At 40.2% G+C, this 17,403-nt stretch overlaps 1 protein-coding gene across 2 annotated transcripts in view; it reads left to right on the top strand.

The window, feature by feature from the left end:
* Positions 1 to 17,403, top strand: part of EMILIN2 (elastin microfibril interfacer 2) — a 124,331-nt gene that overhangs the window by 18,447 nt on the left and 88,481 nt on the right. For both annotated transcript variants that reach the window (XM_075062952.1, XM_032772506.2), the window contains exon 3: positions 8,967 to 9,142. In XM_075062952.1, coding sequence (XP_074919053.1) covers positions 8,967 to 9,142 — 176 coding nt within the window. The remainder of the gene's footprint in view (positions 1 to 8,966; positions 9,143 to 17,403) is intronic.

The following is a 17,403-nucleotide window of genomic DNA, read 5'->3' as shown; positions in this document are numbered from 1 at the left end:
GGAGTGTTTTGGATGGAACATCCAACCGCAAGATAGGGATGTAAATACCATTAAAAAAGTTAACTATTTAAATGATTAAAATATTTCATTTAAGCAGTTAACCGATTAAGTGGCTGGGGCAGATCTGGCCTGCATGACTGGGACGCTGGGGCGGGGGTGGCATGGGATTGCCAGGACCGGCCTGAGGGTTAATGGTTAAGGCGGTTAACATTTTACATCCCTACTGTAAGAGTGCCATGGCAATGAATTGAAGTATATGATAATGAGGTCAAATCATAAATATACTAACCTGTAGAAGAACAACCTTAACATTAGTAAGAGGAGGAAATACAAATAAGAAGGAGGGGTAAAACCCCTACTGAATATGCATTAGACATGTTAACATCAGCATAACATATTATAAAAGTGGCATCTCAGCCTGTGGGCAATAGGAGACAGAGATGTAGCCCTTGGGAGGGGCCAGAATGATTGGCAATGGTGGTGATGAGGAAGATAATGGTTAATATTTCAGGTAGTTCTGCCAAGGGATGGTGTAAGTATCGGTGTTCAGATGTACTTTCTGTATTATCTCTAGCTACCTTACTGAGTTAGTGTGTGTGACTTTGCTAAATGTATTAAGAAGTTATTTATTTGTAAATATAAAAAAGTTCCTGTAGTGTAAGTTTTGTGCCTATGCACATTAAGGTTCCCAACTATATAATAATCTTAATAATACTGAGCTTGATTTTGGGAGAGGAACCTGTCGCCCATCAAAGAAATAACTAGGAATCTTATACATAATCTATAGACCAGGGTCCACATCCATGGACTGATGGATGAACCTAGTGAATGTATACACAAGGCTTCTCTTTGCCCCATCCCTGCTTTCCATGACCCTGGTCACAGATGCTTCATCTTGCAGATGGTGAGCTCACTTAAGGGACCTCAATACTCAGGGATGCTGATCAGTCAAGATCTCTCCCTCCACATCAGTGTTCAATAGCTTTGAGCTATTCGCCTGGCCTGCAAAAGCATTTCTAACTCACATCAGAGGTTATTCTGTGCAGGTGTGCACAGACAGCACAGCAGCAATGTTCTATCTGAACAAGCAAGGAAGTGCCAACTTGGACCCCCTTTGGCAAGAAGCAATGAGCCTTTGGTCTTTCTGCTCTCCCAGCGGGATTATGCTCAAAGCAGCTCATCTTCTCAGATCTCAGAAATGTTTACAGGACCATCTCAGCAGATCATTCAGCACCAATCACAAATGGTCTCTTAGACCCAACATGGAGAATTCCATTTTTCAGCTTTGGGGAATGCCAGTAATAGACCTATTTACCAACTGACAAAACAGGAAGTGTCACCAGTTCTGTTCAAGGGCAGGCCACAGCCCAGTGTTTTTGCCAAATGTCTTCCTGCGAATCTGGAAGGGGAAAATTCTTTACACTTTTCCTCCCATCCCAGTGCTATTAAGAGTTCTGAGGGAACTCAGATAGGATCAAGCCAGTTTCATTTTGATAGTACCAGCACGGCCCTGTTAGCATGGGTTCTCTGACCTCTTGGGCCCTTTCCATTTGAGATCCCATGCCTCTCCCTCAGTTTTGGACATCGTTTCCCAGGATCATGGCAGAGTTCTTCATCCCAGTCTGCTCCATCTGCATCTCCCTGCTTGGATGCTCAGTGGTTAACGCCTCAGGAAGCTGTTCCATTGGAGAGCAAAATGTCCTGCTAAATATCAGGAAACTCTCCACCAGATATACTTACCTCAAGAAATGGAAGAGGTTCTCTGTGTGGTCCCAGAAAAAAGAGGTCTGTTCTGCACAAGATCCCATTCAGTTTGTTCTAGATTACTTTTAGATTACTTTTTCCTAAAGGAAAAAGGGCTTTCTGTAAGTTCCCTGAGACTTCATTTGGCAGATTTCCATCCATATGTGGACAGAAGATCTGTTGTTGTTTTTTCTAGTCCTCTGACCTTCGTATTTGGACAGGCTATTTCATCCCACTAGGGACCCAACACCATCCTAAATCTGCCGTAGTTCTCTCAGTTTTAATGGACCTCCATTTGAACTTACAACTACAGTAGAACCTCAGAGTTACAAATAGCAGAGTTGCAAACTGACGAGTCAACCACACACCACATTTGAAACTGGAAATACACAATCAGGCAGCAGCAGAGACCCCCACCCAAAAAAAGCAAATATAGTACAATACCATATTAAATGTAAACTGCTAAAATAAAGGGAAAACAGCATCTTTCTTCTCCATTGTAAAGTTTCACAACTGTATTAAGTCAGTGTTCAGTTGTAAACTTTTGAAAGAACAGCCTTAGCATTTGTTCAGAGTTACAAACATTTCATAGTTATGAACAACCTCCATTCCCAAGGTGTTTGTAACTCTGGAGTTCTACTGTAGATCCTCTCTTTCTCATCTCTCAGTGAAGATATGTCCATCAGGAAAGCTTACTTCAGCCACGAGGGTAGGGAAACTTCAGGTTTTAGTTGCTGATCCTCCTTATACGGTATTTTACAAAATCAAACTTGGTTTGCATCCATACAGTGTGTGTCTCGCTGAAGTGGTGTTGGACTTTCATATGAATCAGGCTATATACTGAATCAACCTTTTTTCCAAAATCTCTCTCTCTCTCTCTCTCTCACAACGGTGAGGAAAAGCTTCATACCTTAGCCATTTTTAGGGTGGTGTTCTTTTACCTGGACAGGACTAAAGAGTTTAGGGCATCTCCACAGTTATTTGTCTCCTTTGCTGATAAAATGAAAGGGCAACCTGTCATTTTTGCAAAAGAGCTCTTCCTGAATCTCCTCCTGCATTCCTCTGTGCTATGATATTGCTAACGATCCACTACCTCTAAAAAAGCACAGGCAGCATAGTCTGCTTTCTTGGGTCACATTTCACCAGTGATATTTGCAGGACTGTGATTTCATCGTCTGTTCATACATTCACTGTTCATTTTGCTCTGTCCCAGACTTCAGGAGACAATGCTGAATTTGGGAAAGTGGTACACAGTCCACTGCAGTGGTACTGTAGACCCTGAATACCCACCTCCATCTGGAATTGTTTGTAGATCACCTGAACTGGAATGGACATGTGCATACACTTGAAGAAGAAAAAACGGTTACATTTCTGTTCAGTAACTGTTGTTGTTAAAGATGTGTTGCATATGTTGGTTCCATGACCCTCCCCCCTTCCTTTCTACATTGGAGTTACAGCAAACATGGCTTCCAGTGTGAAGGGAACTTGGATGTGTGTGTATGTGTGTGGAGCGGCTCCATCCTTTATACCTGACCTGGCAGCACAAGGGTGCAGAGGGTGCATTAGCTGCCCTGGTGAGAACAGCTATGGGAAAAAGTTTTCTGTCTTCAGAGCACTGGTGCACACAAACCTAAAGTGAAATGGACATGTGCAACACACCTTGAAGAACAATTGTTACTGAACAGCTATGTAACTGTTTTTGACTATGAAAATCAGAAATTACTATGGGAAAATCACTAACTGGATGTATACACTAGGTGCATGTTGTTAATTATCACCTAGAAACACATCCGCAGTGTGAGAGTAGTCATGTACTACTTAGTGGGAGTAATTTTAACATTCATGTTGGAATATATCAGTAGTCAAAATGCTACAGCAATTAAGGAAATTAACCTTTATGGAGCTGGGAACTTGGTGGAAAGCCATTAAGGTCAAATCTTGTTTGCCTTAGATGACTAGACACACTGATGTTGATGGGACTGCTTGACTGAGTGCCTCCATAAATCCCAATTTAAATGCTAAGGTACACAGATTTGTATGCCTATAATTCTCTTGAAAATTATAGCTGTCAAGATTCCCTCCCTACTCTGAACTCTGGGGTACAGATGTGAGGACCCACATGAAAGACCCCCTAAGCTTGTATTCCACCAGTTTAGGTTAAAAACTTCCCCAAGGCACAGATTTCTTCCCTTGTCCTTGGACGGTATTGCTGCCACCACCAAGTGATTTAGACAAAGATTCAGGAAAAGGACCACTTGGAGTTCCTATTTCCCTAAAATATCCCCCCAAGTCCCTTCACTCCCCTTTCCTGGAGAGGCTTGAGAATAATATACCAACCAATTGCCTTTAATAAAAGTACAGATCAGACCCTTTATGTTTAGGACACTAAAATCAGTCAGGTTCTTAAAAGAACTTTATTATAAAGAAAAAAGTAAAAGAAGCACCTCTGTAAAATCAGGATGGAAGGTAATTTTACAAGGTAATAAAAAGATTTATAACACAGAGGATTCCCCTCTAGGCTCAACTTCAAAGTTACAAAAACAGGAATAAACCTCCCTCTTAGCACAGGGAAAATTCACAAACTAAAACAAAATATAATCTAATGCATTTTCTTGCTGTTACTTACAATTTCTGTAATATTAGGTGTATCATTTCAGTAGGAGCTGGGTTACCTGCTTGGTCTCTCCCTTTGTCCCAAAGGAAGCAAAACAAAGAGTACAAACAAAACCTCCTTGCCCCAGATTTGAAAGTATCTTCTTTCCCATTGGTCCTTCTGGTCAGGTACCAGCTAGGTTAACTGAACTGATTAATCCCTTACAGGTAAGTGATTCTGTACTTCTGGCCAGGAGGGATTTGATGTTGCTGCATACATAAAGGTTGTTACCCTTCCCTTTATATTTATGACAATAGCAGTGTAGAACTTGTAGGTTGTTCTTTGTATGGCTTTTGAAGCATTTTAATTTTTGATTGGTTTTGCTCCAGTGGAGTTTTCTTTTAAGATTCAGATGAATTTAAACCTGATGTGGTAAAGCTGAAACTCAAATCAGAGCCAGTGGATCTGAGTAAGCTGTATGCTGTGTGTAAGGGCTATCAAATTTTGCAAGAATTCACAAGGAATAGGGTTGGTGAGGGATTTCTTGATTCACGGGACCTACCATGTGGGGTTTTTTTTTAAATTGTCAAATTAGAATAGGAGGGACAGCCCAATATTTTAGACTTACTTTTCTATTATATTATTGGAAGTATTTTAAAATACATTTTAAATATTAAAATTAAAAAATGTGATTGATGACACACTCTGTGTTGTATTTCCATATATAACCCCATGTGTATCAAGTAATGGGAAGCATACTGTAATCACTCATTTTTTTAATTAGTAGGAAAGGAATGTAGTAAAATCATATGTAAATTGTCTGTATGAATAAGATGTGTCCTGGATGGCTTTAATTTTTGTTGCACTCCTCTTTTATACTTGTGTGTTTTTGTCATGATTTATTTTTACCTGAATATTGTTTGAGATGATCTCCTCTTGTTAAGCTGTGAAGGAGGTCACAGGGAAAGTTTGCACAGGGTAAAGAGTAATAGTTGCATTAAGAATTGCAAAAGTGACTGCTACAAAAAAAATTCATTACACAATTTTTCGGAGTAAAGTGAGATAAATTCTATGTCAGAGTTCTTTTCTAATATGCCTTTAAACCTTGTCTTTTAGAAGTTTGTTACAAAACGATAGTTAATGGTATTTGGAGCAAATTAACAAAATATCTTAATTTTAAAAAAGGAGTTTGGCCACACAGGGATGGAATGGAACGGAACACACACCAAGTTTAGAGTAGTTAAATTTTTCATGGAAATCACAGAGTATCTATTGCCATCTCCTTTGTACCAAAATTGACTTCTGAGTTCAAAGTTTGTATTTCAATTAGATGCTCTTTCTGAGAGAGATTGTAATGACCCTCAAACCACTGAAATACCTGTCTACCTAATTCTCAGTCACACTGTCTCCAGCAAGTAGTTCAAAGTAAAAGCACCTTAACAAAATGTACATACATAATATAAGTGATTTAATGTTATAAACAAGAGAAGAAGAACAGGAAAGTCGTGGGTGGCCAGGATGTTGTCTTTTTTTTCATTGTTCCACTTTCCACTACATTAATCTATTTAATGTTCAGGAATTTGACCTAGGACATCTGTACTTCGCATTTACAAACAGGATTTGTTAGATCTGTTGATGGAAATCGTAACAGAAATGATAAACTTGTGTGCAACCTATGGTTGCTGAGATTAAATTTTACATTCATGAAAATATATTGGAAATTGAGTCTGAATGAGTGTGCCCTAGGTCAGAATTTGAAACCATGATACATTGACTCACTCTGATTATTATTTTGTTAATATTAGTTGAGTAGCAGATGAGAAATCCCCTGGACTCCTGCATTTGAGATAAAATAACCACAAGGATCAGGGACTTCAGAAAATTATTTTATTAAATATTTTAATTAGCAGTATAGAGGGACAGTGAATGGATACCAGATGTAGGACATTATATTAAAATTATGATTGTGATAAAGACACATTTTAATAAATAGAAGATGTTGGATAAAATATGTCTAATTACTAAAGCAATTGTTTTTGCATGTGGCAAGAAGTCAGCAAGAGTAACAGTTAAAATAATATTTAATTCATTTGTGTTAGGAATTGTTTCCCAAATACAGCAGGATTTAAACTTTTCAGTCTGGTAGTTAATTTCTGTTTCATTTAAACAGTAACACTCTTCCTAATTTAGTGTTAGAAAATGATTAATTTAATACGGTCATTCATATATAGTTTTTTTTGTGTCAGCTTGTTGTCTGTGGTGCTCACTCTGCAGTGTGTTGCCTGTCTCCATATGGTCCTGAAGTCAATGGCAAAACTCCAATTGAGTCCTATGTTGTTATCCTGTCTTCCATTCTATTGCATTACTCTTCCAGAGACATCAAAGTTGTGGAGTGTGTGTGTTTTTCATTGTCTGATTGTGGGTTCTGGTGATAGCCTAAACAAATCTGAGACACAAAAAACCAAACCAAACCCTAAGCAGTGTAAAGGTTAACAACAGGATACTAATTTTATCCACAGTGTAGGCATTGTTTCAAACAAATAGGTAACACTGTATTTGTTCATGTTACTTTTTATTCTAAGTGTAATAACTTATGGAGACACGGTTAAAGGAAATAGTCCATGTTTGTTTTGTTTTCCTCCTCTCTTACCCTGAAATGAGGGGTGAGTGTATGTGTGTGTGTTGCCTTGCTTCAGTGTTTTAAATACAGAAAAGACCCATAAGGAGAAGATGGTCTGATGTCTGTCAATATAGTATGAAAAAATTGCAAGATGCCACATGTATCATGTATAGGGAAAAAACTTAATATTTAGAAATAGTTGGTGATCATCTGATTAAAGATTGTTGTAATACATAAATACAGGGTGCAAAATTAAGGTTACACATTCCAAATAAATTTGTAATTTACTGACTTATGAGTGCTTACCCATGGAAACTTAAATTTTATATATATATATTACCACGATGTCTATTACCAGACATCGTGGTAATAGACAAGGAACAGAAGACAGCGGTGGTGATAGATATAGCAGTGCCAAGTGACGGCAACATCAGAAAGAAGGAATATGAGAAGCTGGAGAAGTACCAGGGCCTGAAAGAGGAACTAGAGAGGATGTGGAAAGTGAAGGCCAAAGTGGTCCCAGTGGTGGTAGGAGCACTCAGGGCTATGACTCCTAAGCTGGGTGAGTGGCTCCAACAGATCCCAGGAACAACATCAGAGCTCTCTGTCCAGAAGAGTGCAGTGCAAGGAACAGCTAAGATACTGCGCAGAAGCCTCAAACTCCCAGGCCTCTGGTAGAGGACCCGAGGTTGAGGAAGACACATACCACCCATAGGAGTGAGAGGGGAATTTTTATATATATATATATGTTTGCCTTTAATTTTTTTTTTTCTGGATTTTTCTAAAAAGAAAAGAGCTAGTGGGATGGGAGGGTAATTAGAAACTATAGAAACAAGGTGTTTCATTGTGTAGGGTTTCAAAGCTCTGCTGTTACAAAGTTAATGTACACAGAACATGGTAATTCCATAATCTTGAACTATTTGGATAAACAACACCTGGACATTACCACCAGAGGCACCAGAATCTAGCCACATTGTGTGAAAATTATCAGGGCTGGTTTTGAAGCACTGAGAGAGATAAAGGGCTTCATAATACAGTTAACCACTGACATATGCATACCACATCCTTTCTTAAGTGTGCATTTAATGAATTTAGGAGAAAAAACTCTATTGTGCACACTCAATATGTGATTTTCAAATGCTCATAAGATGGTCCAATAAAACTAATAATGACTAAAACAAGGTCCAGCGGTGCTTCTGAATGAGTAATCTTTGTAGGCCAAGTTTCAGCTTTCAAACTTCAGCCACTTTGAGAACAGAAATCAGTCTCATCTGGCTGCCTGCCTGTGCACATTTACGTAGGTTTGTCTTCAAGATCCTCTACAACTTAACTTCTTCCTACTTCTCTCCTTTAATTTCCTTTTTCCCCTCTCCCCTGATCATTCCAAGCCTTTCTTCTGACTATATCCTTCATATCCCTATTCTATGCCCACTGCCAAACTTTTTTTTCGTTAGCCACTCTCAGGGAATGGAACCTGTTTCCTAATTCTGACAATGGTCACTATATCACAGATGCTGATGTTGGAAAAAAAAATTAAGTCAACATAATGCAGAAAAATAACAGTATTTTGAATGAGACAAAATAGGCAGAAAAAGTTTTGTTATGAGATTCAGGTTGGCTCTGATTCAGCAGCTACTCTGTGTTTAAGGATGTAAGAGAAAGTATTCAGTGGGAGGGAAAGATGTTGAATCAGTAGTGCAGTATTAACACTGGTAGTCACCAGCACTCTCAATAACTTCACATTCTACTGTACGTCAGTCAGTTCATAGTGTGAAAACCCGATTTATACAGGCAGCACATCATGTTTGTTAACTCTTACCAACAGTGGGTAGGTGTGCATATGTATGTATAACTAGAGTGTTATGTTCTATCTAAGAGAAAAATAAATCTTGCTGGATATTATTAATTTAATTAATCATTATTGATTACTGTCTTTTTAAATCTAGGTCTGATATAAATGGCTAAATGATTATAGATGACTTTTAAGTATTTTTCTTTCTATTTTGATAGCTACCGTATGAGTTTCAGACCTCGGTATACAATTGCTTATAAGACAGTAACAGAACTGGAGTGGAGATGTTGTCCTGGTTATAAAGGTGAAGACTGCAGAGACGGTCCAGCAGAACAACCAAGAACTATTCTGTTTCCCACTTCACCACCACGACCTGGTGTGAAGAAAGTCTTGGGTAACTTTTTGTTTGAATCTTGGTATGCATGATCATGTCTAGTTGCGTATTTTGTGCTTTGAACCAAAAGAAAAGTGGCTTCTGTTACACAGCTACTGCATGGTTCAAAAACAATATTCAATAGTGGAGGCCCCGGGGGGAAATAGCAAAGCTATAACAATATTGATTCAGCATGTTTCCTGTGAAGTGATGAATGATTGGATTAGAAGGCTGGTTGTAAACCCATGCTGGTCAGTAATAGTTCAGGAAATTCTTTTTGGTAAACTTGTTTGTGGTAACAGTTTAAAGGTTTTTAGTGGTTTGTTTTTTTTTCAGAATGTTGCAGGGAAGATGAGTTTGATTAGCCCTGCTATAGAACCAAAAGCAAAAATAGTAATACGTGATCATTTTAAATTATATACTAATAATGCATAATACTTGCACAGGGCAGTCCAAACATAACTAACTAGTCCTACAGGGCAGATAAATAGTAAACCTCAGTTGATGAGATGAAACCTGTAAGAGTAAATGATGTTTTCATAAAACACTGTGAGGGTAAATGAAGTTCAGTTACTACAAGATTGTAACTTTAGTCTCAGTTAAGTAGAAGACAAGGAAACAGAAAGCTTCTGCTGGAGGAATTTATTACAACATTTATCAGAAATTAATACCGTGTACAACACTGAGAATTCCATTAGCATTTGTTACATAGATTGGGTTGGAAGTGAACAGATTGCTATGGTTTTAAGTAGTAAATAAAGCTATTTTCAACACAATACTTATATTAGATAATGTAAGTGATTATTTGTGGGAAAAGGACAACAGATGCTGGCAAGTATTTCAGATAACTAGCACATCAGTTATTTCTATAGAGTCTTTCCTCCAGACTGATAAAAACCATAATTGTGATCTTAAGTTCCCAAATAAAAATAGATCAATGCATCTGCACTAGCCACAGTTCTGACACACATTCAGCTAAAGGTTTGTGCAAAATTAACATTACCCTCTCTGCCAATCTTGACTAAGTAAACTTGTGGTTTCTTGGCTTCTTTACAACATCCTTCAGCTAAATGCCAGTTTAAAAACAAACAATAAAAATTCCAACTTCATCTCCTCTGTTTCCTATCTCAGCATAGTCCTCCAACTTGTTTCTACTCCATAAACTTTGCATCACACTAAAACACATGTGCCTGCAAATCTGCTCCATATCATTGCCTAGGTACTACTGCTGAAATCCTTATCCATATTTTCCTCTGATCTCACTCTGACAGTTGGAACTCCTTTTCCACAGATATCCCAAGCCTCAGCTCTCAGGACCCCAGCACGTGCAGAATAATGGTGTCAGCATCTTCACATACATAAAGAAGCACAATCACATCACTCCCATCCTTAAACATGTTAACTAGCTCTGTTCATTTCAGGATCCTTTTAACAACTGCCCTCATTGTTCTTAAACCTTTCATGGATTTGTTCCAGCCTGTCTCACTGACTTCTCATTCCACTTCTCTCCTCACTACCTCACCTATCATTGACCTATTCCCTCTCTCATAACACAGTCTGGTCAGTATTTGAGCAAGAGCCTTTTCTTATCCATCTGGGACATCCCATGCCATTTACTTGTCACCTGAAGCATCCTTTCAGTACCAAAAGATTCCTTATCTCTTTTCAAATCACAGCTGAAAGCATATTTTTTTCTCCTTTATCTATATCTTTTAACTTTTCTCTTTTTTATTTTTATTTATCTCTGCAATAGTATGATTTAATTTTGTAAAGCACTTTTGGATATAGTTTGTATGAAAGATACTATGCAAAATAAAATACTATATACTCCCCATATTTGCAGTGGTGTTATAGCCATGTTGGTCCCAGGATATTAGTGAGACTAGGTAGGTGAGGTAATATCTTTTATTGGACCAATTTCTGCTAGTGAAAGAGACAAACTTTCAGGCTACACAGAGCTCTTCCTCAGGGCTAGTAAAGGTACTCAGAGTGTCACTGCTAAATACAAGGAGGAACAGATCCTTTAGAATAAGGAGTTAACAGATATTCTAAGGGACCATTAACACCCTTTGCAGTCATAGGACAAAAAAGGGCGGAGGAGGAGTTAGTGGGTTGCAGATTCTTGTAATAAGCCATAAATTCATTCTTTATCAAAACCATTTTTTTTCGGTCTGGTCTACGCTACAGAGTTAGGTTGACGTAAGCTGCCTTGCACCAACCTAGACATGGAAGTGTCTTCACTTAAATTTAGCTCTTGCCGACGTCAGCGCCTCTCTGCACTGATTTAGTAACACCACCTCCCCAAGTGGCATAGAGTCATGATCCATGTAATTAAGTTTTATCTGTATTCAGTTTTATTACTGTATTGGGCTTAGATTGGCGTGTTTTGTTTTATTTTATTTGGTAATTCACTTTGTTCTGTCTGTCACTACTTGGAACCACTTAAATCCTACTTTCTGTATTTAATAAACTCACTTTTTACTTATTAATTAACCCAGAGTATGTAGTAATACCTGGGGGAGAGGGGTAAACAGCTGTGCATATCTCTCTATCAGTGTTATAGAGGGCGAGCAATTTATGCGTTTACCCTGTATGAGCTCTATACAGGGTAAAACAGATTTATTTGGGGTTTGGACCCCATTGGGAGTTGGGCATCTCACTGTTAAAGACAGGAACACTTCTTAAGTTGCTTTCAATTAAGCTTACAGTATTGGGGCATGTGGTTCAGACCCTGGGTCTGTGTTGGAGCAGACTGGTGTGTCTGGCTCAACAAGACAGGGTGCTGGAGTACCAAGTTGGCAGGAAAAGCAGGGGAAGTAGTGGTCTTGGCACATCAGTTGGCAGCCCCAGGGGGGTTTCTGTGATCCAACCCATCACAGTATATATTGTATTTATGTATACAAAAATTACATCAAAGACCTGACTTGAATGACTAAATCAAAAAATTAATGATCAGTCTGAAAATTCAATTTATATTAGTTCACTGTGCATATATGTTATATATAAGATTGTCCACTGTATCTTGACCATATATTACCTTGCCATTGAAGTGCAGTTATTAGTTAAGAACTGAGTTTCAGCTATAAGACTAAATTTTTACCTTTGTTTGACAAAATAAATTCAGTGTTATGATCTAATAATTTTCTTTGTGTGTGAGAATTTTCCTTTTTCCTTTTCTAGTTTTTGCATGTAGAAAACACACATTTCTTACGGACTTTTAAAATGTATATTAAATAACTTGGAATTTTGAAAACAATTTTTAAATCTATATTACTGCATCATATAAATGTGTTTAGACCTTGGTTCAGCAAGCTACTTAAGAACAAGCCTTAGCTCAGGCCTGCACAACTCGTAAAGCGGCGAGGGCCACATTACTCCAAAGAAAACAGCTGAGGGCCGAAACCTCCCAGCCCCACAGAAACACCCCGTCCCAGGGCCGCCCAGCCCTGTGGAAACAAACCCTCCTTCCCCAGCACCGCCCCACCAACTCAGCTGTGGGCCAAAAAGAAAAGTTGGGCGTAGGGAGGTGATACTTTATTTTAAATCAACCAGGGGCTCCCAGCTGAAGAGGTGGCTGGGAGCCCTCAGGATCAAATTAAAGGGCCTGGGGCTCCGATGACTGGGGGAACCCAGCAGGGCCGGCTCTAGGTTTTTTGCTGCCCCAAGCAAAAAAAAATTTGGCTGCCTCCCGTCCCAGCCCTGGGCTCCCCCTTGTATCCCCCTGCTGCCCCAGTCCTGGGCTCTCCCCCCACCCACAGACACAGCCTGCCGCCCCAGCACTAGGCTTCCCCCCTTCCTCCACACCAGTGCCCTCCCCCCACCTCGCTGCGCCCCAGCCCTGAACCCCCCTCATCATGCCCCCCCAAAACCCAAACTACTCGCCGCCCATGCCTGGGTCACTCGGTAAGTCGCTCACAGGGCGGGACGGGGTCATTCACAGGCACCAATTGAATGTGCACAAACAAACAGACAAGGATTGTTCCATATTGGTTACAGAGCTGCAGTAAACGGAAACAATCAATTTCACTTGTGTGAATGGAGGATATCTGGCCTGCAATTAAGACTGTGGAAAGACAGAGAATCTGTGGCACTTATAGATAACAGAGGTTTTGGAGGCGGAGCTTTCGTGTGAATACTCCATCGCAGAGCAGCTGCACGCCAAAACCTCTGTTAGTCTTAGGTGCCAAGGATTCTCTGCGCTCAACAGATGCGCAGAACTAACACGGCTACCCCTGCTGTAATTATAGAGACTGGTCTCATAGTAGGAAAAGCTTGAGGTGCATTTATTAATTCTTTCTGTTCCACGTCTTTCCTTCTGATGGGGATTTGCAATTGGCAAGATCCTGTCTTCCTTTTAAGTAACAACAACAAAGGCAATGGATGTGAAAAAGTACAATTCCAGTCTAATAAAGCATTGTCTTGCTCAATTTATCCCTACCTTTTCTATAGTGCAAAGTTACTAGTGGAATTCAGTATATTTGATTTGGAGAAATGAAGTAACAGCTGCCCAAACGAGCTTGAGCAACTCCTGATTTTGAGGTGTTCAACATCTAAAGGCATGTGTCTGGGAGTGGCGGGCTTGTGGGGCTCCGTGGGGAGCATGGCAGCATGTGCAATGTGCCTGGAGCTGCATGGAGCCAGACACGCGGTCTGAGTGGAAATGTAAGGGGGCTCGCGGTGCGAGAAAGGGTAGTGGGTTCTGGGGGCAGTCAAGGGACAAGGGACGCGCAGGGGACATGGATCGAGGCGAGGTGCAGAGGGGGCAGAGGGACAGGCCAGAGGGGATAGGCCATGGGAGTCCCAGGGGTTTTATCAGGGACAGGTATAGGGGTGGGGTCCTGGAGGGAAGTTGGGGGGGGGTCTCAGGCAGGGGCAGTTTGGGACAAGGAGAAGGAGGCTTAGATAGGGGTTGTGGGTCCCAAGGGCAGTTAGGGGCAGGGATCTCGGGAGGGGGCAGCTTGGGGGACAAGGAGCAGAGGCATTTAGTGATAGGGGGTGAGGTCCTGGGGGGGGCAGTTAGGGGCAGGGTCCCGGGAGTATGATATAGCGAGATGGGACGAGATCGAAGTCGACGTATCAGCAAGACGATTCAAAATGCCCTGCGGGCAGCCCAGAGCCCTCTGACTCCCCGCGGCAGCTGGAATTTAAAGGGCTCTGGGCTCCCTGCTGCTGCGGGCAGCCCAGAGCCCTTTGATTGCCTATCGGGACTGAGATTTAAAGGGCTCTGGGCTCACCGCTGCTGTGGGCAGCGCAGAGCCCTTTTGATTCCCTGCCGTGGCCAGGATTCAAAGGGCTCTGGGCTGCCTGCAGAGCGCCCTGTGCGGGGGATTTAGAATCCCCCCGCGGGCCGCACAGTGAGGCTCCTCGGGCTGCATGTTGTGCAGGCCTGCCTTAGCTGTAAGCATATGAGTGGTCCTACTGAAATTAATGAGTATTCAAAAATAATTCAGGAGCAGAAAAAGGCAAAGTTGTTTTCTGCTTAAAATGTGACCAATATTTATTAATTGTTATGAGAGATATAATGGCACTAAAATAACCATTCATGTAAACTCTAGGTAAATGTAGCTATTTAATGTGTATACTAATGGCTAGATATCATGGGTCTACAAAGAAGGGCCAGGCGTAAGGATTTTTTTGATCTTTAGTGCAGGATGCAGCCAAAACACTAAAGATTTCAGTTCTTTAGCTTGGAATGGGAGAGGGGGAGCCTATACAGGAAGGATGGGCTTCACCTAAACCAAAATGGAACCAGATTGCTGGGGATTAAAATTAAAAAGGTCATCAAACGTTTTTTAAACTAAGGGCTGGGGGAAAGCCGACAGGTGCAGAGGAGCATGTGGTTTGGACATCCCTTGGAGGGTGATCTATAAATGGAGATTCCCTATGTCCTAAGAAGGAGGAGAGGATGGAAAATGATAATATACAGGGAGGATCTGATGAGAAACAGTCAAATAAAAAAATTCCCATTCAATTACATCATGCAATAGGGGACAGCCAAAAAATGACAAGTTTTTAAAATGGTTATATACCAATGCTAGAAGTCTAAATAATAAGATGTGTGAACTAGAGTGCCTAGTATTAAATGAGGATATAGATATAATAGGCATCACAAAAACCTGATGGAATGAGGATAATCAATGGAACACAGTAATACCAGGATACAAAATATATTGGAAGGATAGAACAGGTCGTACTGGTGGGGGAGTGGCACTATATGTGAAAGAAAGTGTAGAATCAAATGAAGTGAAAATCTTAAATGAACTAAATTGTACTATAGAATCTCTATGGATAGTAATTCCATTCTTGAAAAATAAGAATATAGCAGTAGGGATATATTACAGACCACCTGACCAGGATGGTGTTAGTGACTCTGAAATGCCCAGGGAGATTAAGGAGGCTATTAAAATAAAAAACTCAACAATAATAATAATAATAATCATGGGGGATTTCAGCTATCCCCATATTGACTGGGTACATATCATCTCAGGAAGGGATGCTGAGATAAAGTTTCTTGACACCTTAAATGACAGCTTCTTGGAGCAGCTGGTTCTGGAACCCACAAGAGGAGAGGCAATTCTTGATTTAGTCGTAAGTGGAGCACAGGATCAGGTCCAAGAGGTGAATATAGCTGGTCTGCTTGGTAATAGTGATCATAATATAATTAAATTTAACATCCCTGTGGCTGGGAAAACTTCACAGCAGCCCAACACTGTAGCATTTAATTTCAGAAAGGGGAACTACACAAAAATGAGGAGGTTAGTGAAACAGAAATTAAAAGGTACAGCATCAAAAGTGAAATCCCTGCAAGCTGTGTGGAAACTTTTTAAAGACTCCATAATAGAGGCTCAACTTAAATGTATACCCCAATTTAAAAAGCATAGAGAACCAAAAAGGAGCCACCGTGGTTAAACGACAAAGTAAAGGAAGCAGTGAGAGGCAAAAAGGCATCCTTTAAAAAGTGGAAGATAAATCCTAATGAGGAAAATAGAAAAGAGCATAAACTCTGGCAAAATAAGTGTAAAAATATAATTAGAAAGACCAAAAAAGAATTTGAAGAACAGCTAGCCAAAGACTCCAAAATAATAGCAAAAAATGTTTTAAATACATCAGAAGCAGAAAGCCTGCTAAGCAACCAGTGGGGCCACTGAACGATCGAGATGCTAAAGGAGCACTCAAAGACGATACAGCATGCCAAAGATGAATACTAAATGATTTCTTTGCATTGGTCTTCGCTGTGAGATGTGAGGAGAGATTCCAAACCTGGGCATTCTTTTGGGGTCATATCTAGGAACTGTCTAAAACTGAGGTGTCATTACGAGGACGGTTTTGGAACAAATTGATAAACTAAACCATAATAAGTCTCCAGGAGCTGATGGTATTCATCCAGAAGTCTGAAGGAACTCAGATTGAAATTGCAGCTATAACTGTCATCTGTAACCTATATCAATTTAACTCAGCTTCTGACCCAATGACTTGGAGGATAGCTATGTGATGCCAATTTCAACAGGTCTTCCAGAGGGGCCCTGCAGCTACAGCCACTAAGCCTCACTCAGTACCAGGAATTGGTTGAAACTATTGTTAAAGAACAAAATTGCAGACCATGATGACATAATTTGGTGGAAATAGTCAATGTGGTTTTTGTTAAAAGGGAAATCATGCATCACCAATCTTACTCAGAAATTCTTTGAGTGGGTCAAACAAGCATGCGGATGAAGGAGATCCAGTGGATATAGTATTAGATTTTCAGAAAGCTTTGACAGGGTCCCTCAGGCAAAGGCTCTAAAAGCAGAGATAAGAAGTATGGGATAAAAAGAGGGAAGGTTCTCCTTATGGATTTGACCTGGTTAAAAGATAGGAAACAAAGGGTAGGAATAAATGGTTAGTTTCAGAAAGGAGAGAGGTAAATAGGTGGTGTCCCCCAGGGATTGTACTGGGCCCAGTCCTATTTACGTATTCAATAATGATAGTGGAAAAAGGGGTAAACATGAGGTGAAAATTGCAGATGATACAAAATATCAATGATAGTAGTCCCAGGCAGACTGTGAAGACTACAAAAGGATCTCACAAACGTGGGTGACTGGAACAAAATAGCAGATGAATATTTAGTGTTGGAATAATCAAAGTATAGCACATTGAAACAAATCCTAACTATACATATAAAATTAGCTGTTACCACTCAAAAAAGAGATCTTGGAGTCACTGTGGATAGTTCTTTGAATCCTCCACTGCAGAGTAGCATCAGCCAAATGAACAAAATTTGGGAATCATCAAAAAAGGGAATA

The sequence above is a fragment of the Chelonoidis abingdonii genome, chromosome 2 (genome assembly GCF_003597395.2).
Source record: "Chelonoidis abingdonii isolate Lonesome George chromosome 2, CheloAbing_2.0, whole genome shotgun sequence".
NCBI classification, from domain to species: domain Eukaryota; kingdom Metazoa; phylum Chordata; order Testudines; family Testudinidae; genus Chelonoidis; species Chelonoidis abingdonii.
This window is presented reverse-complemented; position numbering and strand designations above follow the sequence as displayed.